The 23,594-nt window shown below is 39.4% G+C and overlaps 1 protein-coding gene across 5 annotated transcripts in view; it reads left to right on the top strand.

Moving 5' to 3' along the window:
- Positions 1-23,594, top strand: part of APP (amyloid beta precursor protein) — a 126,166-nt gene that overhangs the window by 60,895 nt on the left and 41,677 nt on the right. For 4 of the 5 annotated variants that reach the window (XM_056858469.1, XM_056858468.1, XM_056858466.1 and 1 more), the window contains 2 exons: positions 11,020-11,153; positions 20,733-20,807. In XM_056858469.1, the coding sequence (XP_056714447.1) occupies positions 11,020-11,153; positions 20,733-20,807 (209 nt within the window). The remainder of the gene's footprint in view (positions 1-11,019; positions 11,154-20,732; positions 20,808-23,594) is intronic. The other variant, XM_056858467.1, reaches the window with a different exon arrangement.

Here is a 23,594-nt window from a genome sequence, read left to right as displayed (position 1 = left end):
GGTCTTTAGACACACTCAGTGCCATTATTTTTTACAACCAGCTGCCCCAAACCCTCAAATTGGTTTCCTCACTGAAAATAATGGTCCTGAAATTCTAGAACCTGGGAAAAATGTTTTGAATCCCAAATCAGTACTATTCTACCCCAAAATCAGGCATAAATTATAAAGGTGTCTTCTCCAAGTCCTGAATCCAAAATTATAATGACATTTTCCTTAGTTCACCCCTAATTGAGATATGGGTAGGGAAAGATCCTGTGCATTCCTTACTGCTTCTGCCACATAGGATGGCTTAAGATGAGGGTGGCATGGGTGATAGAAGGCTCCCCCCACATAGGCATAGGAAGAGACCCACTTGGAGTAGCCAAAGCTAGCACTCAGACTGGCTCCATCAAAAAGCCTTACAAATTGATGGAAATGAAGAAATGAACATCCATGCATGAACTCTAGCCCTTGGTTATTCGAAAGCCTTATACCGGGATTAAGAGCTATGTTTGTTGGCATAACTCACCAACAGATATTTTGACGGTGGGGGGGTTGCATACTCAGTTTCACTGAAGACAATTTAAATTCTGATGAAGTAAATGGGGCTTCAGCTGAGTTGCTTATTTTTTGATTAGGCGTTTAAATGAAATACATAGTCTGGAACAAGGCCACAACAAAAGAACCGGCTTCTTCATGCAACTGTGCAAGCGAGCTCCATTCTGGGTTTTTTACCTTGCTGCAGTGACTTTGAAAATAGCCCAGAGAAGAGCCGTATGAGCTTAGTTCTCACTTGTTTTATGAGAACCTTTAAAAAGCAATAGCAAGTCTGCTGTTCCAAAGCTGGCAGGTGTGTTTGTACAAGCAGAATACCCCCCTAGCCCTGTGTGCTTTTGTTAGGGGAGGGAACGACCATGGTATTAGAAATTATATTCGCATTGTAACTGGATGAATACAAAAGGTTGCTGTTACCTAGGGGAAGAGAAGCAAGTTAGCGGGGATGGTGGTTGCTGTACTTAGGTCACTGTCATTTGCTCACCCGGGCAAATAAATAAGAGGTAATGGTACCTAAGAATACCCTTACTTTCTCACTTTCCTGTCTGTCTCTTTCTGGGCAGTGGTACTGCTTGGATAAATGAGTGGAACATGTGCGTTCACGTAAGTGAATCTGTGTCCGGTGAGGATGATGAAGATCATGTTTCCTAGGAATCTCCAAAACCTGGAGCTGGCTCTTTTTAAATTACACACACCATGTTTTCCAGACACTCAAAAGTACATGGCTACAACACTGGCTGTGATTTAATTGCATGCAGGCTGGTACAGGAAACCCTGAAAAGAGGTAGAACTTCTTTACTGCAAAAGCAAGAGTCTGTACAGTAGGTTTTAAAAGCAGAAAGTTTGAGCTATGGTCTGAACTATATTAGGTATGTTTTAATATTTTGAAGCAGTAGACATGTTGTTCCAGTTATCTATAATATCTAGTATTGGGGGCAGGTTGGAAGAGAGTAAACACCTATGGACAATAATTGTAAATTTTGTAATAACAATAGTTTGGATTAATTTGAATATATAGCCTGCTGCTCTTGATGTTTGTTCTTGCTTCATTTCTCTTGTCCTCCATCTCAGGAATATTTCTCCCCATTTTTTCTTAATTAAATTTCAGATTTTGCACTTTTATGCTTCTGTACATCACACTATTTTAATGCTTCTGCATTAGAGGAGAGCCTGATAAATTCTCCTCTGTGGTGAGATTTCAACTCCAAACATGGGAACCCAGAAAAAGATCACAGTTGTTGTTTTTAAAGTAATACAATCAGGTAAAAATAAATTGAAAAATAACAGGAAAGAGCATTTAAACACTTGCTGCAGTCAGAAGTAATAAAAGGACTTAACCAGTTGCTAGTTTTTCAAGTTTTAATTAACCCCACATTCACTTGGGATTGACGTATGCAAGACTGAGTTCTTGTTTGCAAAAGCGCTGCACTAACACTTGCTGCCCGGATACTTGTTTCTGATCACAGAACATTTTCTTCTTTTTTCTTACATCATATATCTAATGCTGGGCCTGGACATTGGTGGCAGATTGAAAGCCCTCTTCTTGAGGCCAGGTGTAGACTGGGAAGATGTTTGTGCAAATCTGATTCAACCCCTGGTTTTACACAAAAAGCCGGAAAAGAAAATAATAATAATAACAAATAGCATAAAAGACTGAGATATTGTGACATTTTGAGGGTAGCTTAGCAACCCTTTAAACAGTCCAAACCAACCAAAGCAGCTGCAAGTGGCTGACAGCAAGAAAAAAGAGCAGTTGCCCCCCATCACTTGAACCAGGCAGATGGGGAAGTTCTGCATGTGGGCACAGGAGCTACCTTACCACCGCTGCCCTCCCACTGTATGAGGCAGTGACGCAGTGGACTGGCCAGCAAAGGGGGCTTGTTAAGCAAACGTGGGAGGAGCAAAAAAAGTATAGCATTCCCCCCAGTGAGTCTCATGGGTCCCCTGCTTGTTGCATCTAATCGTCTTTCTTGGCCCTAAACCTGGGATTTTGCCTGGATGTATTCAAGACATTATACATTGTACACTCTACGCTTACATGTTAAAAGAACTAGCAATCAGTATATAAGTGCATGGAGCACACCAAGTCTACTGTATCCTGATTGGGAGGAGCGGAGCATGAACAAAATGATGCTTTTATAGACAAATATCTGCATTTTTGTTGGAAAATCTTCCTTGTTGTTTGAGAACAAATTCTGTAGAACCAAGGCACAGAAAGCCTGTAAAGAATTGCATCATAAACAGGCTTGCTGTTGGTTGTGTTTTTTTCCTCTCCAAGGATCCAGCCAAGCCAGTTTCTCGAGTTAGTTCTGCAGTAGCACAGTTGGTATCAGCAATAATTTAAAAGGAAATGTACCTTATCTCTAGTGAAACATCGCCTTTGGGATTTTGTCAGCCATTGGCCTTTAGTGAGTTGATTAGATTAGCAAAACCCTAGCAGTACCTTTAAGAAAAATTGACATTAACTGTGTTACTGCTGTTAGTGGGGCACCTTAAAGTCTATCAAGGATTAGCGATGGTTAGCTAGTTCCTTACGATTCATTTAAAATATACACATTAAATTGTTCTAACAAGTCATTGACCTTAGCAGTGGTGTGATGATGTGTTTTTGTTTAACCCAAGGAGTACGAGGGATAAAAAGCCTTAAAGCATTTTATTTAAAGGGATTTCATCCTGATTAATAAAATATATTAACTGTTTTAAATTTTGCCCAAGATTTAAACCTTTAGAGAAAGCCATGGTGGCTTAATGAATACAGACCTGATCTCTGAAAACCTGGGTTCTAATCTAAGATCCTAAAACACTCTTTCAAAGTGACTGCTTTTCTCTCCCAAGAAAAAGATAAGAGTTATAACCATATAGTGATAGTAACCATATCTCACAGCGTTGTTTTGATAATTTAAAAGATTAAAGAGCAACTTGAGTTGTATTTTTAATTATAAAAATAGATTATTTCACCAAGGGAGTTAAATTTAGTGTTGTTAAATGCTACTTTATCTTTCTTTGACAATGGATTGAGCTTCGTTTTGTAGCATGTATGTGTAGGCTTTGGGTATTCCGGGGCAGCAGTGATGACAGAACTGAGGACTACTCATGTATGCCAAAAATATACTTTGTGATACATATGGAAATAAATCATTATGCTGTAGTAATTCAAATGCATGTCAGTTCAAAGTAGCCTACGGTATACTAGTTGATTTTAATTCTGATTGCAGGTGGCAAAAATAGTCAGGCCAATTTACATCCCTGCTTTAAAACGGAGTCCTGTTTCATGGACTTAAAATAGGAAACATGTTGAGGTTAAATAGTGAGGCAGGAATAATGAGCAGATGTGAGGTTAGAGAAGGAATTTCATCAAATAAATCAAGTAGGCACAATTCCCATACCTTAGGTAATTGGGATTTTGTTTCAGCATTTAAACCAGCATACAGTTTGCAGTTGTTTTTATAGTGGATATATAATTATTTTATATAATCCAGATTGAAAGGTAGAGTCAAAATATACACATCCAGATAATAAGTTTGTTGAAGTAGTTTATGTATAATTTGGCTCTTAAAATAACTATGTCGTCTGTTTCTTATTATAAACCTAGGATTTGTATTTATTCTTCTCTATCCTATATGTTTATCTAGTGCACATCCCAAGGTAGAATTCCTTTAACACGTGTGTGCTAAGTAGGATGCAGAAGGTGTGAAAATAAAGAAGCTTTGAAAGAAATCTATATACTATTTCCCAAGTGTGCCCCCATCTGCGGATATCTGATTCCATGGATCAGGGCCACACTTACCCAAAACAGATATTTCTACAAACGTGGAGGACTCCCTAGGTTTGCAAAAAAATCTGAAATATTTTTTAAAAATACATGTCAGGGGGTTAATTCCCCCAAAAGTAAAATAGTGTTGTCTGAGCATGCGCAGACAACACAGTAACCTTTGAGGACCCAAGCGGCTGCTGCTGCTCCTCCAGCTTCTTCAGAGCCATGAGCCGCTCTGGGGCCCAGCAGCAGAGGACGTCAGGAGACGCTCAGCACAGGCAGCACAGTTTTGGACTTTAGGGGTAACTTTCCATTGAGTTGAATGCTGCACTTAATCGCCTTGTGATCATTGTTCCCAACTGGTGCAGCAACCTCCACATCTCTCGCCAGGTCTTCAGCCCCGCTCAGAACAAAGTCCAAGATCACTACCCCTCTCCTTGGCTCTGAGACCAGTACACAGGGATTTATGATGTCTAGGAATCTCATCTCCACAGCACGACTCATGTTTATCCACTCAGTGTTTACCAAGTAAACAAAAATGTTGTTCAGATTTCCTGTAAAGACAAATATGTTCATTACAATAAGTAGCAGACACTAAAGTTAGAAGCTATTTTTGAATTTTTTCAAATGTAATAAAGAACTACAGGGGCTTTTGTAATACAGCTGCAGTTTGGGGCATTTCCTTGTCATTTAATAATACTAACGCTTTAACACTCATACACAGTTAAACATTCCTTATTGATACCCAGCATGAAGGGAGCTACAAAAATGGGCTAAACTGAAGTTTAAAAGAGCCTCACCTATCTTGAATGTATAGAGACAGGAATCAACAACAGCAGAGAAACGTCTTGCAAACATATTCAGGCTTTTATGTCAGAAATCCCTGTAAAGCATAGTGACCCGTAATGTATACATCATTAAAACTTCTGTGACCATAGTTCAAAGGTGAGAGAGTTGTTCCACTATACATGTTCTAATAGACACATGCTCATACCCATGTATATTAAGCTACATGAACATTTGATAACACAACATAATCATGTAGTGATCCTTTGGATGTTCAAAACATTTTATCTCACAAGAAAGAGAACAAACAGAATATCACCCATATTTATAATGACCTAAGACTGATTCTCTTTTTTTCTTGTCACATGATTGATATCAGAATGAGTGAAAACTCTAAAATTCGTCGTTTTTTGAAAACCAATAAAGGTGAAGTGATTATATCAAGGTATATGTTTAAGCACATGCCAGCGTTTACACAAATGTGATTCTTAACAGGTTTAGGTTTTTTTTCTAGAAGCAGTTCACACCTGGATACTTGTTCAGCACTGATGTCAGCTTCCTGAACGATTCTGTATGGATAACCTCTATCTAAAAGTTGTTTACCTTATTTCCTTTTTGAATGTGATACTAATGTAGTGTTGAGGAATTTCTTTTAAGCCTCAAATGCTGGCTATATGGAAGATTGCTACGTAATCTAGCAGGATGAAAAGTATTAAATGTAACAGTGAATTCCTGTAAGTGGGTTTAATATATAAAGTATTATTATTTTTCTCTAACCCTTCAGGAAGGGAGCATTTTTGTCATGTTGACATGTAAATTTATTATTATTAATTCATAAGACAAGGTTATTCAAACCAGAAAATATGATAAAGATGTCATCAGTGTACCATTTTACGTTAATAAATCACTGGGGGGCAGGGGGGAAAGTATTCCAGTCATGACTGCAAATAATAGACTCTTCCAAGGAGGTTGTGAATACGTTTGCTAAATAAGGGGCAAAAGGGACTGCCCATGGATTATACCTCTTGTCTGATAATAGAATTAGTTGGTAAACCTTAAATAATTGTTTTCCTAAAATAATCAGTCAGTTCATGTCGTACACATATAAAGCAACAGATTATTTACAGGTGATTCACACACTGTTGAATCAGTGTAAAAAAGCAATTATGTACAAGAACATTTTGTCACTTGTGCATAAGTATTCCTCCCAGTAGGAACATTCCTTCTCTAATTTCTCAGTCATAGCCTTTAAAGGAGGCCAGTTTGAGCACAAGAATTAACATTGATGACTGTTGATTACTGCTGACAGATACTTGAACGGTGCAGTTGGATTATTACAACAGATTGTTAAACTGTGTTGTTTGTTGCTTAAAAGACTTTTGTGAAGTTTATACAGAGAGATGTGGTCAGAACATATTATAAAAAGAGCTGGCTGGATCAGACCGATGGTCCATGTATTCTAGCATCTGTTTTCTTGCAATGGCTAACCAGATGGCCCAGAGCAACCAGAAGCAGGGGCAAAAAGGCTCCCCCATTGCTGCCCTCTGTAATTGATATTCAGAGATCTGTTGCTTCTGAACATGCAGGTTCCATTGAGTCTTCAGGGGGTATAGCCATGGATGGGTCAATCCTCCTTGAATTTGTCTAATCCCATTCTAAAGTGATGCTAGTGACCATCATTACATCTTTTAGCATGAGGTTAACTAGAGTTATGTACTGTGTGAAGGAATATCTGTGTCCCCCTCCCATATTCTAGAATTTTGGGAAAGGGAAAGAGTCTCAACTTTTGCCACATCCTGCATGGTATGTCCTCCCTCCTTAGTTGTATTTCGTTTTCCTAAACAAAAAAAGGCATAAGCACTTTAGCTTTGCCTTTTCGGGAAGATACTTCAACCCCTTTTCTGTAACTTTTCCAACTCAGATGTCTTCTTTTTAAAGATATGGCAATTAGAACTGTGCACTGTATTCCAAATATGACTGCACCATAGATCTAAAATTAAATCTGTGCCAATCTGTGTGGATTATATTATGATTTTTGGTACCGGTAACGGCTGCAATTTATGTCTGTGTGGCTGGTGTAGCTCGTGTAGTTACATACCGTACTGGTGGCATACACTATATTGGGCTTCAAGCAAAGCACCACTCAAAGCTATGCCGCACCAGCAAAGGCTCATACCTGATGTTCTTAGACGGTTTCTCTGGTATTTCTAGGGTTGCCAGGTCCCTCCTTGCCACTGGCGGGAGGTTTTTGGGGCGGAGGCTGAGGGGAGCGGGGTTTGGGGAGGGGAGGGACTTCAGTGCCATAGAGTCCAATTGCCAAAGCAGCCATTTTCTCCAGGTGAACTGATCTCTATCTGCTGGAGATCAGTTGTAATAGCGGGAGAGCTCCAGCCACCACCTGGAGGTTGGCAACCCTAGGCATTTCCCAGCCATAATTTTTCCCTGATGGAATAAAAATGCTGCTTACGCTGGGTGGTGAGTCTTGCAGTGTGTAACTTAGGAATCACAACCTCTTTCCTTGTTTGGAGCTGCCATTAGGGAATGGTTACGCCGATGTTATGATCTCCTTGGAATGAAATTCCCACAAATGGCAGCAGTCTTAAATGGATATTGATATTTATTTGTATGTATTTCATTTATTTATATTGATCAAAAAGTTGCTTGGCAGTGGAAAATATATAGTGTGTGGGCAGGAGGGCGGAAGTAATAGAAATATCAGCTCTTCTCATTGCAAGCTCCATTTGCTCTGAAAGTTAAACAAATAGGTCGTCTTATGTACTTTGGCCTTTTTTATCCCAAATTAAGGTTTCCTAATTCTCTAGTATGATTTAAACATATGCACGCCCAAAGTGAAAAGCCATAAAATGATATGGAGTGGAGAGAGGCAACACATTACAAGGGTCAAGGGATCTAACCTGTAGATGCCTGTGAAGTTTGTGTTACCAGTTATCCTGTGGCTGTAATATTGTCTTTGTGGAGGGGGCTTAGATTTTAATATACACAAAATTAGGGTTAGCTATGGTCTGGTCAAAATAGATTTTGTAATTTGGTTGGTTGAGTATGTCTGAAACATTTTTTTATTAACATTGTAGTTATTACAATGTTTGACATATGTAAGATAAGGTTTTTTATCAATCTGTGCAAGTCACTGAACGGTTCTTCAATTTGGCTTTTATCCTTGGACCTGGGATCAACCTACAATGACAGTTTTTAAACAAAGGGAATTTCTGTACCAACAACTTTTTTAGACTGGTTTTTAAAGGTAGGTCATTTCAGGTTCTTGTTATGGCAGTTTTTTTGTTTTTTGTTTTGCTGTCAAGTAGCAGCCGACTTAAGACAACCCCATATAGTTTTCAAGGCAAGAGATGGACAGAGGTGGTTTGCCTTTGCCTGTCTTCATAGTGACCCTGGACTTCCTTGGTCGTCTCCCATCCAAGTACTAACCGGGACCAGCCCCGCTTAGCTTCCAAGATCTGATGAGATCAGGCTAGCCTGGGCTGTCCAGGTTAGGGCATTATAGCAGGTAGCCAGTAGGAAGAACTTTGGTTACTGCTGAGTCTGCTTGTAAGCGTGTGTGTGTGTGTGTGTGTGTGTGTGTGTGTAATGTGCCGTCAAGTCGCAGCCGACTTATGGCAACCCCTTTTTTTGGGTTTTCATGGCAAGAGACTAACAGAGGTGGTTTTCCACTGCCTTCCTCTGCGCAGCAACCCTGGGATTCCTTGGTGGTCTCCCATCCAAATACTAACCAGGGCTAACCCTGCTTAGCTTCTGAGATCTGACGAGATCAGGCTAGCCTGGGCCATCCAGGTCAGGGCCTGCTTGTAAGTACTGCAGCAATATTCATTACTGCCTTTCAAAAGATACCCGAATGAAATAAAAAGTTAAGCTTCTACATACAAAATTGAATATTTGGTGGACCAGACCACCCACAGGGTAGGTGTAAATCAATCAGTCCGTTCTAAGGTGTGTGTGTGCGTGGGGGGGTGGATTATCCAGACTGGTGAAGACTGAATGTGTTCCAGGAAATGCCTTATGTGGAACATCAGTTGAAAGGTGACAAAGTTGTAACCCGCCCCCCCCCCCCTAGGTTTTACAGAATCCTGGAGGGGAAGTTTTTAAGAGTTCATGGCTTTTGTTTATGTTCATATATTTTAAAAATAATACTTAACTGTGGTCAAATAGACAATTGATAATTGACTGGCCAACTAATGGGCTTGCCAACCGTATATGAAACCTTTGTTGTCTGAGAGCTGGCAAAATGGGGTACTCCTGCAACACATATGCTTCTCTGATAACAGCCATCTCTGCTCTCTCCCAGCAGATCAGCAATCTTATTTTTGGGAAGGAGATCTGGAATGGCCCTTAGCAGCAGGTCTACTACTGTTTTGTTGGGATATTAACAGCATAAATTGGTTGTGCCTCAGATTGATGTGAACTGCTTCATGCGACACACAGAAATTGGCTACTGTTGGATCCTACTTCAGAAGCTTGTGTGGGTATAATCCCACTAGTTCAATTAGCATTGTTGTTGTTCCCTAACATAGACTGAAATGAAACTAGTTGTGAGTCTTAACAGGTAACCCTGTAACCTTTTCATTAAGAGTAACTGATATAACACCTGAGTCCTTGTCTAGATTTAGCAGTGGCTACCAGTTCCACCATTGCAGCAGTGGAAAGCTGCTATTGCTGCTATGAACTCTTCTGGAAATTGTCATTTAGACAGTGGCAGATATATTTAGCCCAATTTTAAACAATGGATTGTCATCCTGTGAACTAAAATGTTTGGCCTTTAAATATATTGTTGTCTTTAGGAGAATTTTCACACAAAATAAAAAGGTGATGCTGCTTTCAAATATTTGCAATCGCGAGAGTCCTTTGTGCTATTTTGTAGGCTTCATTTTTCCTCACATAGGTTTTCTCTGGCTATGTCATGTATGCATATATAAGATACTCCTGCTGGGTTGTGTTTCCTACTGCCACTTTTGTGTAATTAAAGTTTTTGCATATACAATATTGCATGGGCAGATCTACTGAACTATTATCTTCAGAAATGCATTTCATTGTTCTTGACATCTGGCAAAATTCATCTGAAAACTAGAACTTCTATAAAGAGGGGTTAAATGTGGTTTACAGCTGATTTTTTTTTTAAATTCAGAGCTTTGCATGTCTGTATGCATACACATAACAATGTCACTTTCCAAATCTGCTTGTCATTATTTTGCAACACAACTTAGAATTGTTTATGTTTCAGATCCACAATAATTAGCAAAAATGGTTCGAGTTTGCAGAGTTTATGAATTCACATAGCTCATTAATGGTGAAGCAAAAGTGTATAGTCCTTGTTTGGCAGTTCAAGCTTCTGTCCTGTAGAACATAATGTTGCTGTTTTCAAGTACATTGCTTCTCCAGCCTCTGAATGAAATAGACTAATCTCTTCCATATCTGATGTAAAAGGATCAATGGATGTATTTATTAGTCAGGAAAATATAAAATGTTTTTAGTCATTGTTTGAAACTTAGGTAAATAGAAATCAGAAGTAGAGATTGTAACATAGTCCCTTGGGTAGTACTGCAGAAGAGTTAAATTGCCTCTGAAAATGTTTTTAAAATATGTGCCTCTGTGCTGCTGGTGCACAGGTTGTTTTTTAAAATAAAGTGTGTGTGTGTGTGTGTGTGTTTTAAACTACTCTCTCTTATGTATTCTGTATAGTCTAGAATATCTTCAGTTTGTGCATGCATTCTTTGTTGGGCAAAATCTTTATCGGTGTGCACATTTCTTCTGCCAACACTGTAAATCCTTTCTTTACAAAGTAACATCTTATGTAGCCTTCTAACATCTGATTGCTGTAAATGATTGTACTGTATTGAAAAGGTACAAATGCAGTTATCCTTCACATTTAAATGATCGTTTTTCTCTTTATTTTTTCCATAACCACCAACCCCTAGTTCCCACCACAGCGCCCAGCACCCCTGATGCTGTTGACAAATACTTGGAGACACCTGGTGATGAGAATGAACATTCCCATTTCCTAAAAGCAAAAGAGATGCTTGAAGCCAAGCACCGTGAAAGAATGTCTCAGGTGAGCTACAAAATGTTTTTTTGTTTTTGTTTTTGGTAAACCAATCTTATAAGAGATGAGAAGATAAGGGAGAAGACACATGGATTTTCTGCTTCCTTAATTTCTCATCCCTCCCCCTTAGTTTTCTGTGATGCTACAGATTGTTTGAAATGACTGCAAATGTTTTATTTGAAAAGCTGTGACACAAGATAAGCATTTGTACCAAACAGATCCTTTGTTTATTATTACTTGGACATGGAAGGGGGGGGGAGAAATGCTGGATAGCCACTTAAAGATGCCCAAAGGCACTTGCCAGACAAGACGAAAGAGAGAAACAGTGTGGAGATGTTTCTATGCTAATGCTAGAAGCCTCCAAGCAAACATGGGGGAGTTAGAGTGCATGGTTTTAAGAGAAAACATAGATATAGTGAGCATTACAGAAACCTGGTAGAGGGGAGAGAACCATTGGGATCCCTGGTTACAAACTGTATAGAAATGACAGGGAAGGGCTTATTGGAGGGGGTGTTGCTATATATATCAAGGAAGGCATAGTGTCTAATAAGCTAGAGACCATAAAAAGGGCAGACTCGTCCACAAAATCCTTATGGGTGACGATTCCGAGCCCCAAAGGTGATTTAGTACTGGGGACATTCTATCGCCCCCCTGACCAAATGGCTCCGGGTGATCTTGAGCTGGAGAATGAAATTAGGAAGCATGTAAAGGTAATGAAGTAGTAGTAATGGGAGACTTCAACTTCCCTCATATTGATTGGATAAATGTATGCTCCAGTCAAGCCAAAGAGATAAAATTTTTAGACATCCTAAATGACTGTGCCCTCGAACAGTTGGTCATAGACCCAACTAGAGGGGTGGCGATCCTGGATTTAATACTCTGTGGTTCTGCCAGTGACTTGGTGCGGGATGTGGATGTAGTTGAGCCAGTTGGCAATAGTGATCACAATTGCATCAGATTTAGTTTATATGTAAGTGGGAAAGAGACTGGGAAATCTCACACAATTACCTTTGACTTTAAAAGAGGGAACTTCTCTCAAATGAGAAAACTAATAAAGAGGAAGTTGAAAGGAACAGTTAGGAGGGTTAAATCTCCGGAAAAGGCTTGGGGGTTACTCAATTCCACATTACTAGAGGCTCAACTAGATTGTATAACTCAGGTCAGGAAAGGTAGTAATAAGTCCAAGAGGTCACCACCATGGCTAACGGGTAAGGTGAAGGAAGCAATTAGAGAAAAAAAGTCTTCCTTCAGAGACTGGAAGGTTTGCTCAAATGAGGTGAACAGGAGCAAACACAAACTTGCACAAAGGAAATGCAAGCAGATAATTAGAGATGCAAAAAACAAAACAAAAAAAAGATTCTGAGGGGCATATTGCTAAACGCATCAAAACAAACAATAAGAAATCCTTTAAGTATATTAGGAGTAGGAAACCAGCTAGGGAAGCGGTTGGACCATTGGATGACAATGGGAGTAAAGGAACTCTAAGGGAGGATAAAGCGATTTCTGAAAAACTAAATGAATTCTTCTCATCTGTCTTCACTGTTGAAGATACAGGGCAGATTCCTTCTCCTGAACAGAGATTTTGGAGAGGGGAGAATGAGGATAGTGGTAACAAGGCAGGAAGTCCTAGAATGTCTAGATAAACTGCAAACTAACAAATCACAGGGACCAGACAATATTCATCCTAGAGTTCTTCAAGAACTCAAATGGGAAATTGCTGAACTAACAAAGACATGTAATATGTCCCTTCGATCAGCCTCTGTACCAGAAGACTGGAGAATGGCCAATGTAACACCCATTTATAAAAAAGGTTCCAGGGGGGACCCAGGAAATTACAGACCAGTTAGCTTAACGTCTATTCCGGGTAAACTGATGGAAAGCATTATTAAAGATAGAATTGTCAAGCTTATAGAAGGGCAGGGTCTGCCGAGCAAAACCCAACATGGCTTCTGTAAGGGTAGGTCCTGTCTCACTAACCTATTAGAGTTTTTTGGAAGTGTCAATAAGCATGTGGACAGGAATGAGCCTGTGGACATTGTGTATTTGGATTTCCAAAAAGCTTTTGACAAAGTCCCCCACCAAAGACTACTAAGCAAACTTCATAGTCATGGGATAAGAGGACAAGTCCTTTTATGTCTTGAGAGCTGGCTGAAAAATAGGAAGCAGAGAGTAGGAATCAATGGTCAGTTCTCACAATGGCGGGATGTGAGCAGTGGGGTCCCTCAGTGATCTGTGTTGGGACTGGTGCTTTTCAACCTGTTCATCAATGACCTGGAGTTGGGGTTAAACAGTGAAGTAGCCAAGTTTGCATATGACACCAAATTATTTAGGGTGGTTAAAACAAAATTGGACTGTGAAGAGCTCCAGAAGGATCTCTACATACTGGAAGAATGGGCATTAAAATGGCAAATGAGATTCAATGTGAGCAAGTGTAAAGTGATGCATATTGGGGCAAAAAATCCCAACTTTACATATACACTGAGGGGATCTGTGCTGGCAGCGACAGATCAAGAAAGGGATCTTGGGGTGGTAGCGGATAGCTCAATGAAGATGTCAACCCAGTGTGCAGCTGCTGTAAAAAAGGCAAATTCCATGCTGGCCATAATTAGACGAGGAATAGAGAATAAAACTGCTGATATCATACTGCCCTTGTACAAATCTAAGGTGAGACCACACTTGGAATACTGTGTACAGTTCTAGTCACCGCACCTAAAAAAAGATATTACAGAGCTTGAGAAGGTGCAGAAAAGAGCAACCAAAATGATTAGGGGACTAGAGCAACTGTCCTATGGGGAGCTGTTAAGACGCTTAGGGCTGTTTAGCTTGGAAAGAAGGCAGCTAAAGGGGTGACATGAGAGATCTATAAAATTATGCATGGTTTGGAGAGAGTGGACAGGGAGAGGTTTTTCTCCCTCTCCCATAATACTAGAACGTGAGGTCATCTGTTGAAGCTGGAGGGTGAGAGATTCAAAACAGATAAAAGGAAGTATTTTTTCACACAATACATAGTTAAATTGTGGAACTCCCAGCCCCAGGATGTGGTGATGGCTGCCAACTTGGAAGGCTTTAAGAGGGAAGTAGACATATTCATGGAGGAAAGGGGTATTCATGGCTATTAGTTAAAATGGATACTAGTCATGCTGCATACCTATTCTCTCTAGTATCAGAGGAGCATGCCTATTATATTGGGTGCTGTGGAATACAGGCAGGATAATGCTCCTGCAGTCGTCTTGTTTGTGGGCTTCCTAGAGGCACCTAGTTGGCCACTGTGTGAACAGACTGCTGGACTTGATGGGCCTTGGTCTGATCCAGTAGGGCCTTTCTTACGTTCTTAAATTCTGAAGAAGGCCCTTTTTCCACCTTCAACTTGTTCCTGTGCTGTTTTTAGAGGAAGTGTGAGATTTTTGGCCTTTTTGCTAAAAATGTGAAATAAATAATAATAATAATAAAAAAACAGCCAGTTGCCACTTTCAGATTATGTAATACTTCATCTATCAATGGTATTGAATTCACATCTCATCTCTTAGCTATCTTTATTTAATATAGAAAGGCAGGATAGAAATATTTTCATTACATACTGCTTGCTACTAAGACTTGCCATAATCCCAACATTCCAGAACTTCTGTTGTTCCAGAATCTATTAAACACAGATCTGTCTGAGGTTTTCAGAGTGGAATCATTTGAAGACTTTTGAACAGAGGAAAGAGGATTGGCTCCTTTCAGATGTTGCTGACTAGGGCTGTGCAAAAATATATATATATATTCAGGTTTATTGGACCCGATTTTTTCTGGTAAACTCAAAATAAGCCAAATACCCATACTGGTAAATTTGGCTTATTTCCAGGTTTACTGGAAAAATTTGGGCCCATTTATGGGGATTCTTTTACGCTCCTGGGGGGCATTTTTGGAGGTAGAGCCCCCAAATTCACAGTGTAGCTTGAAGGGACTCTCATTGCATGACCCCCAAAGTTTAGTGAAGATTGGGTAAGGGGGTCTGATTTTATGGGGTCTGGAAGGGTCACCACCCCCCATAGAGAAATATTGCAAACTTTGGCTTTTTCTGGGAATCGCCTATTCTGCTCGGCTGATTCAAGTGAGGTTTTTTTGTCCGGTAAACCCAAGCCGAAAATAAGCTGAAATGGTGATTTTCTGCTTTATTTTAGGCTCAGGTTTACTGATAAGCGCAGCCCTATTGCTGACCCATATCACTAAAACATACTTTCACAGGAGATATTTAATTCTTTTTGGAGTATTTCATTGCATGCTCTGTTTTTCTCTCAAATTCCCAGTCTTCTGTTTTTGGGACAAGAAAGTCTCCCTGCTTTGTAGCTCCCTGTGTGTGTAAAGCGCCTTCAAGTCGCAGCCGACTTATGGCGACCCCTTTTAGGGTTTTCATGGCAAGAGACTAACAGAGGTGGTTTTCCAGTTCCTTCCTCTGCACAGCAACCCTGGTATTCCTGGGTGGTCTCCCATCCAAATACTAACCAGGGCTGACCCTGCTTAGCTTCTGAGATCTGATGCTATTAGGCTAGCCTGGGCCATCCAGGTCACCCTAGTCTAATACAAACTCTTCTAGACAATTGTCTTTCTGGCCTGACACAATTTGCGGCTTCACAAGACAGGAGTTGCAGTGACTATGGAGGGAGATATAGTATCTATATCCTTTGTGTGTGTGTGTGTGTGTGTGTGTGTAAAGTGCCGTCAAGTCGCAGCCGACTTATGGCGACCCCTTTTTGGGGTTTTCATGGCAAGAGACGAACAGAGGTTCTTTGCCAGTGCCGTCCTCTGTATAGCAACCCTGGACTTCTTTGGTGGTCTCCCATCCAAATACTAACCAGGGCTGACCCTGCTTAGCTTCTGAGATCTGACGAGATCAGGCTAGCCTGGGCCATCCAGGTCAGGGCATCTATATCCTTTGCAGTTATATTAAAACACTGATATAGTTCATGGGCAGGAAACGTTTTTTGGCTTAAGTGCTGGAGAAAATATGATTACAAGTAGACATCATGTTTTATTCAGCACTTGTACCAAAAAATGTTTCCTACCCATGAACTATAACAATATTTTAAGTAAAGATATTGGTGTTCTAGCAGACAAAATGTGGGGGAATAGATGAGACACACCAAGGCTCAGTGGCACTGCCAGCTTCTCAGTGATTTTATTATTACGGCAATAGCCGGATAAAATACAAACCTTTTCAGTAAAACCGATTACATAATAAAAATCTCTATATACAAATACAGATAAAATTATATCAATTAAAATCACCTCGTTCACATAGGCACATATCAATTAAAAGTCAGTAATACCCTTCTCCGAGCGGATTTTAATAGCTGCAGAGCAGTACTTAGCTACTTGCAAAGATCGCTGAGAGTCTTTCTCCCATAAGAGGAATTAAATTTTCTCTTCCTCTGAACTGGCTTCCATTGTGCTAATGAGAGGTAGAATTAGCTTCTGACGAATTCCCTCATAGAAGATACATCTAAATAGAGCATGACTAGTGCTTTCCATTTCACCTGACCCGCAAGGGCATGCCCACTCAGATCTTGCTAACTTCTTGTACTTTCCCTCCAGGATTGCTGAGGGCAGGGCCGACCCTCTAGCCAGGGTTAAGGCTCTCCTTTGCTTATTTAGCTCAATAGCAGACAGATATTCGGCTGGCGCTAAATGATAGCGTGTGCTAATAGGAGCCAAGTAAGCTGGGGAACTCATAAGCTCTGTTTGTCTTTCTGTATCAAAGATCTTTTGTCTAACCAGGAGCTTAGCTTGCTCTTTTTTAAGCTCTAAGAGGGATTGAGGTGCAAAACCAAGACTCTCCATTTTTTTTACAGACTATGTCCACCATCTGGATCTATAATTGTCCAAACTGAGCAGTGGTAAAAATCCCTCTGATGCCTCATGGGCCTTTAACCAAAGGAAAATTGAGGCTAGAGTAATTTTTGCCTCTATTTTTAGCATGCCTGTTTCCAGGCGAACCCAAGAATTTGAAACAAGGCGGGGGACTTGTAAAATCACCCGAAGGAATTTGGACTGTACCTTCTCCAGAGGTGTATAACTGGATTTAGCTGAGCCTAAGATTGTGCCATATAGCATTTGGCTAATTGATTTAGCCTGGAAGAGTTTTAGAGCTGCTGGAATGCAAAAGGATCCTTTCGTCCTGAAGAATTTTAATATATTATAGGTGGATCTCTCAGCGGTTAATGCTACCTGTCTATGATGCTCTGCTCGGAGGCCATTTGCCTGGAATGTTACGCCTAGATATTTAAACGACTTGACCTGCTCTATGCTATTCCCATCTATTGACCAGTTGTTCTTTCTTCTATGGAGTCAGCTTCTCAGGTATTCACCTTGGACTCAACTGGTGACTGTACAGGTCTGGGAGGTGATGACAGGAAAAAGCAAACGCCCCCTAATCACTGGCTATAGCAGTGCTGCCAGGAGTTTGAAGTATTAGCCCTGGGTGTCAAGAAAAATGGACTGGTGTGTTGCTGTATATCTATACTGACGCTTGCACATTTGTTTTAAGAACAGCCGTATTCTTGACCTTCTCCATATGCCTTTTCTCTTAAATTGTCTAAAGTAGTATCGATGATGATTCTAAGGTAGTTGTGTTTAATGTACCCTCCATATATAATCCTGAACTCTAATGGGATTGGTGTAATTTAGAATTTTCTTTATAGTGAATTATATCATTTTTATTATTCCCCTTCTCCAACCTTTCTGTCTCCCCACACATCTATATCGTGCTGTGTGTCCTGAATTCTGAGGACTGTATGACTTTGAAATGACTTACTTATTTTTACTCCGTCCAAAAGTTGTCATTTTCACGGCATGAAGCAGCCAAGTCTTTGAAATGCCACAAATCTGTGTGGCTCTGATAGCTTTGAATTTTCATTGAAGGAGAATAACTTTATAATCAACAATATGATAGCATTGTGGCTCATTTTCTATGAATATTATTTCATTGGAGTGTTATTTCTTCATGCACCTATCATGTTTTTTCTGAGAGATACTAAGGATTTTTTTTAAAGTACATTTAATTTCTCTAAGCTGCTGCTGCTTGGAAAAAGGAAGTGGAGTTGTATATTGTTTTATATTGAGGAGTGGAGTTGTATATTGTTGTATATTGTTTTGTAGCACTGATTAATGATGGTGTCTGGTAAAAACAGATGCGTCTTTCTGTCGAGTTAGTATTAATAGACCTTTCAGATTTTACTGTCGGCAAAAGCTTGGGCTGGTACTACATGGTGTTTTATTTTTAAAGATAATTATGCAGTTCAGGCTCCACAAAGCATTTATCATCCCTGCACCAGAGCTGAACTCCTGGTCTCCAAATTTACATGTCCTCTGACCAGCCATGTGAGCTGTCACTTTATACTCGCACCTTAATCGTTCTTAAAGGTTAGAGGAGATAGCAGAGTGAGAAAACTTGCTGAAGTGAAATATTGCCATATCACCCTGGCAGTAAAGCTGGCTTCCACAATGTGTGTCAGCCAAATGCCTTTGATTTTAAATTTGAAGGTAGGTTTTCAAGACAAAAATTCATTGTTTGGTAAAGGATTATGCTTATAAAAAACCAACAAAAACAGGAAGCCCTGTAAAGTAAAACTGCTAGAGGAATATCAATGTCATAGTGAAGATTGATAAGGAAAGGATTTAGACCATTGCTTAAATACTTAATATAAGCTTTAGAAAAAGGAAAATGTGGAGGGACCATTGACAGGATGGCTGCATTGATGGCATAGATTTAGTCTTAAAATATAGACTCTTGGGCATGGGGAAGTTAATTTCTTAATGTATGGTTCCATGGAGCTTTGAGACAATCCTTGAACTTTGATTTTTAGCAGGATCTGCTCACTGTATCCTGCATCAGGTATTCATGCTGTTTCCAGTTTTTATTCCTTCCCTGCTCCAAAGGCTGTTTTATCAGAACGTTTTGTGATGCAGAACAGATTACAAAAATGAATATGCATAATTCATAAGGTTAATGGTAAACAGAGTAAATAAAAATCAATGATTTTTTAAAAATAATAAAAGCCAGATTTTTTATTTAAATCGGGTTTTTTAAATTTAAATCAGATTTAAAAAAAAATAAAATTCTTTTTGAGGAAAAATCTATCTAAAGATAGCTTTCTATTTAAGATACATTATAGTCCAGAGGTTCCCAAACTTTTTGAGTCATGGAGCACTTTTCAGGAGACAAATTCATCACAGAGCACTGATTTTCACCTATAACCTATATTCTAAACCAAATGGCAATAGTATTCTTCTTTCCAGACTCTTCATGGAGCACTAGGAGATGTTTCGCGGAGCACCAAGTGCTCCACGGAGCACAGTTTGGGAACCTCTGTTATAGTCCAAAGGTTATCCATGAAATAAGGCTTAGATTTTAATTACGTAGCAGGAGGCTGTATATTCATGCAATGTTTAAATTTTTTGGTAAATTAATCCCATTAATTTATTCACAATGACAGAGGTTTCTGTAAGATTATTTTGGGGAGTTTTCTCTCTAGAAGATATCACAGATGCTTGGTTTTGCAGTTCTCAAAACTGTGAATTTGTGTCTGCAGAGATAACGTGCCTCTTCTTCACAGCAAAATGTTATAAGATAAACACACAGAATTGAGAAAAAGACCTTAATCTCATTGCTCTTTTGCAAATCTATGTACATTGAATCAACCCTTTACCTCTTAAGTGCTAAGTTTCAAGCAGTTCTATGAATAGAAGATTGTTCTATTATTATAATTAAAGTAATGATTATTTTTCTCCTTCCAATAAAGTACAGCAGAAAAGTTTTCCAAATATGAATGATTAACCTATTGAACTGGAGATAGTTCACCTCGCAATAATTTCATTATTATCCATCTATGTATTTCTAATAGTATAACCACATCAATAATTTTTGATACAACTAAAAAACTGATCTGAAAAGTTATTCTAAAAATGAAACCTTCATCTGGTTGTAAATATTAAGATTATATTAGCAAGAATGATTATTTATGTAGAAAAACATGATTTAAATCTCGTCTTACTGACTCGTGATTTAAATCAATTTGATTTAAATTAAATCCACCCTGATGGTGGGGTAAAAGTTTCAGTACTCCCATCATTTTTCTTATTTGTCATTGTGAGTTCAGATCTCAGTGTGAAATCCTCATCACTGAAAATTGAATTAAAGCACATCCAATGGTACAATATGTTCATTAGAACCATCTCCAAATTATTTTCTAAGTACCTATGCATATGCAGTTTGATTATTTTCTTAGATTCAGGTTTTCAGAGAGTAACCAACATACTGTGTGGTGGCAGAGCAGGGGGTATGGAAAGTGGTTTTCAAATCTCAGCTCAGTTTAGTTGAGCCATTGATGATTTGTCAGTCTAGCCTACTTCACAAAATTGTGATGACCAAACAAAAAACCAAGCACCACTTTTCATAGCTTTTTCATATCAAAATCAATAAAAAATATAATAAATTTAAAGACTTGTCAGATTCATTGTATTTTTTAAATCTCTGCCCATTCCCAGCAAACCTCTCAAGGCAACATATAATTATAATAAAATGTCCTCATTTTCTGTTTGTTTGGGCAGGTCATGAGGGAATGGGAGGAAGCAGAACATGAAGCAAAGAATTTACCAAAGGCTGATAAAAAGGCTGTCATCCAGGTAAAGGATAATTAGGATTGTAACATAAAACAAAATCTATGGGAAGTTTTTAGGGCACTTTGAGAATTCTGAAGTATTATTACTGTCTGCTTCCACACAGATATTTTGCTCTGTCTTGCTTTCCAAAGTAGATTTTAAAAAAAACCAAGTGATGACGTGCAAATGTCCACTTTCCAAATTTCCCTCTGTTTTTGGCAACATTCCCTAACCTGCTTTGGTACAGTCCTTCTTGAAAGATTGTGTGAGCAGGAAACTGGATTTTCTAATTTCTGCGCCCAAACTAGCACCTTTCCCCCCTAAATACCTTATTGGGCTCACCCTTGTCACAGGTGAACTTTTTTGAATATTTGTAGTTGCTGTATTTCTACAGCGTCATGACAGTATCAAGCTGTAGATGATACCTATTGGTGCTGGTGGGGGAGGGGGGCAGAAGGGAAAGGGCAGAGAGTGCCCAGTGTGAAGGCAGAGGCAAGTAAGTCTGCACCAAGGAATCATCACCACTTGGAAGTAGTCGTTATTATTTTACATGTTGACTGCATTCTGGTCATGAGTAAACCAGGCAACTGGGGTTTGTTTGGTTCTCCCTCTTTCCTCATGCACTATGCTGATACGTAAAAACTCTAGTTGCGAACTAACCACAACCTGTTATGCATACTTCAACACATCGCACTTTTGAGTTTTGCCCAGAAATGAGAATTGCGGGCAACAACAAACAACAATTTCTTAATGTACCCAGATTAGACATCACACAAAGTGGCAGTTAGTTCTTCAGCCTTAGCAGAGCATGCGAGTGGGGGGAAAGCAGACAAGTCAAAGGGACTGTCTGAATACAGCCACTGTCTAGTAACTAAGTTATGCAGATGTTATACAGTATAATATCACAAGCTGGTCACTGCATGTCTATCTCAGTATTTAGTACTTTGAGTTTTGGTAGTTCCTTATGCTCACGTTTTTGGTAGGCCTTTTTCACAGCAGTCAGGGTTGTAGAGAAAGTTATACAACAGTGGCAGGAATCTGGTTTCAGTTCCCCCCCCTCCAAGATTACAAGTATTTTCACAAGGCTGATTGTCCTTAATAATAGTGTGCTCTGATAGAATTGCATTGCTGCTATATCTTGCTGCAATATTGCTGCTGCAGTATCTTGCAGGATTTACTGCTGGAAGCTGAATGTTTTGCTCAAATGTGCCTTATTGTCTTGGTATATAAAATGTGATTCTGGAGTTCCATGTGTCTGAGGCATTCTAGCATCACTACAATAGTCACTGAACTTGGAAGATAGTTTCTGGATGAGAAATTCCCCCAACATTAGTGTGTGTTTAGTCACATTTAACTCCTTTTTTAAACAGTGAAATCTTGATCCAGTAACTCCATTGTATGTGCATGCACACATTGAGTTGAATCCTATGACTCCGTTTCACCAGACCTTCATTCAACATAGAAGGATTTCCTCCAACAAAGACTTTTCTGCATCTAAGGAAGCCTCTCTCCACCAGAAAAATTATTCTACATTGGAAGAAGTCTTTATTCCCTTGAAGGAAGACTTACCAGAAGAGAGTAATAAGATCCAACCCCTAATTTCTAGTGTACACCTAGAAATGCGCATGTATTTTCCTCTGTAGGCTGCAGAATATTCCGTCCACACGTCTTGCATCTGTGACACAGATTTATCCCTGTTCATGTATATCCACAGCTACTGTCAACTCCTCTATGGACATGCTCCCCTGTTCTTAACTGTACAGCTCAAAGATTTGTGATTGTGAACCATGATCAGTCACACAAACCCCCTGCTCATATGATTTATCCTGTGAATATTTGGAGGGAGAGAAGTTACTGAAATGATGCCTCAACGCAGACGCTTGCTGGTCTGTAGGTCCTCGTTCTAATAATTACCTGATGGATGGTACTGAAGGTTATTCACATCTCTGTTTGTGAGAGCTACAGTCAGTCAGGGAAGAACCATGTATACCACCCTATGCTCTTTAAGTGACATGATAAAAATGTGATAGATGGTAATATATAGTTGATGATTTCTTTAGTTCATGTATAACCCCACTTCCTCTTCATTGGGAACCCTAACTGGCGTACATAATTTTCCTCTCCTCCATTTTATCTTTACAGAAACCCTGTGAGTTAGGTTAGGCTGAGTGTGTGACTCGGCCAAGGTCCCCCAGCAAGCTTCAAATCCCACAGGGGATTTGAACTGGAGTCTGACATTAACCACTGGCTCTCTGTACTGTACCACAACTGACATCACATATGAGCCACCTAGCCCACCACTACAAGTGCAGATATGTTCCTGTTGGATATCTGAGTTGTGATTTGTGAATTAACTGACTACAGACAAGAAAATTATCAACAATTCTTCTGAAACCCTAATTTCCAGGAGGGAGAAAGATGGGTTAGATTTTAAAAAAATGAAAATTAATATTAAAGAAAATACTGCAAGGACTGAACCTTTTTTTAAAAAATGTTAAGCACAAGATACTCTCATGGATTTCCTTTCCTTTCCTTGGTCAGACACATTCAAATCATTTTATGTTGATGAAACCTGAGATTGAAGTTAAAACTAATTCACTTCATTAGGTCTTCCTTGACCCCTTTGACACAACCTCAGTGATCTGCAGAAAGGTTAGTTTCTGACATGCTTTGAAAAAGGACCATAGGAAAAGTTGGCACTATGTGGTTTAAAATAAAACACAAAACAAAATGCCAACAAACTCTCAATTAAGTCTGTGTAAGAGAAAGTCATCTTAAATATAGTTCATTTTATGTTCACAGCTAATTTAT

The sequence above is a fragment of the Euleptes europaea genome, chromosome 12 (genome assembly GCF_029931775.1).
Source record: "Euleptes europaea isolate rEulEur1 chromosome 12, rEulEur1.hap1, whole genome shotgun sequence".
NCBI lineage: Eukaryota > Metazoa > Chordata > Lepidosauria > Squamata > Sphaerodactylidae > Euleptes > Euleptes europaea.
Note: the sequence above shows the minus strand (reverse complement) of the source record. Positions and strands in the feature narration are given on the sequence as shown.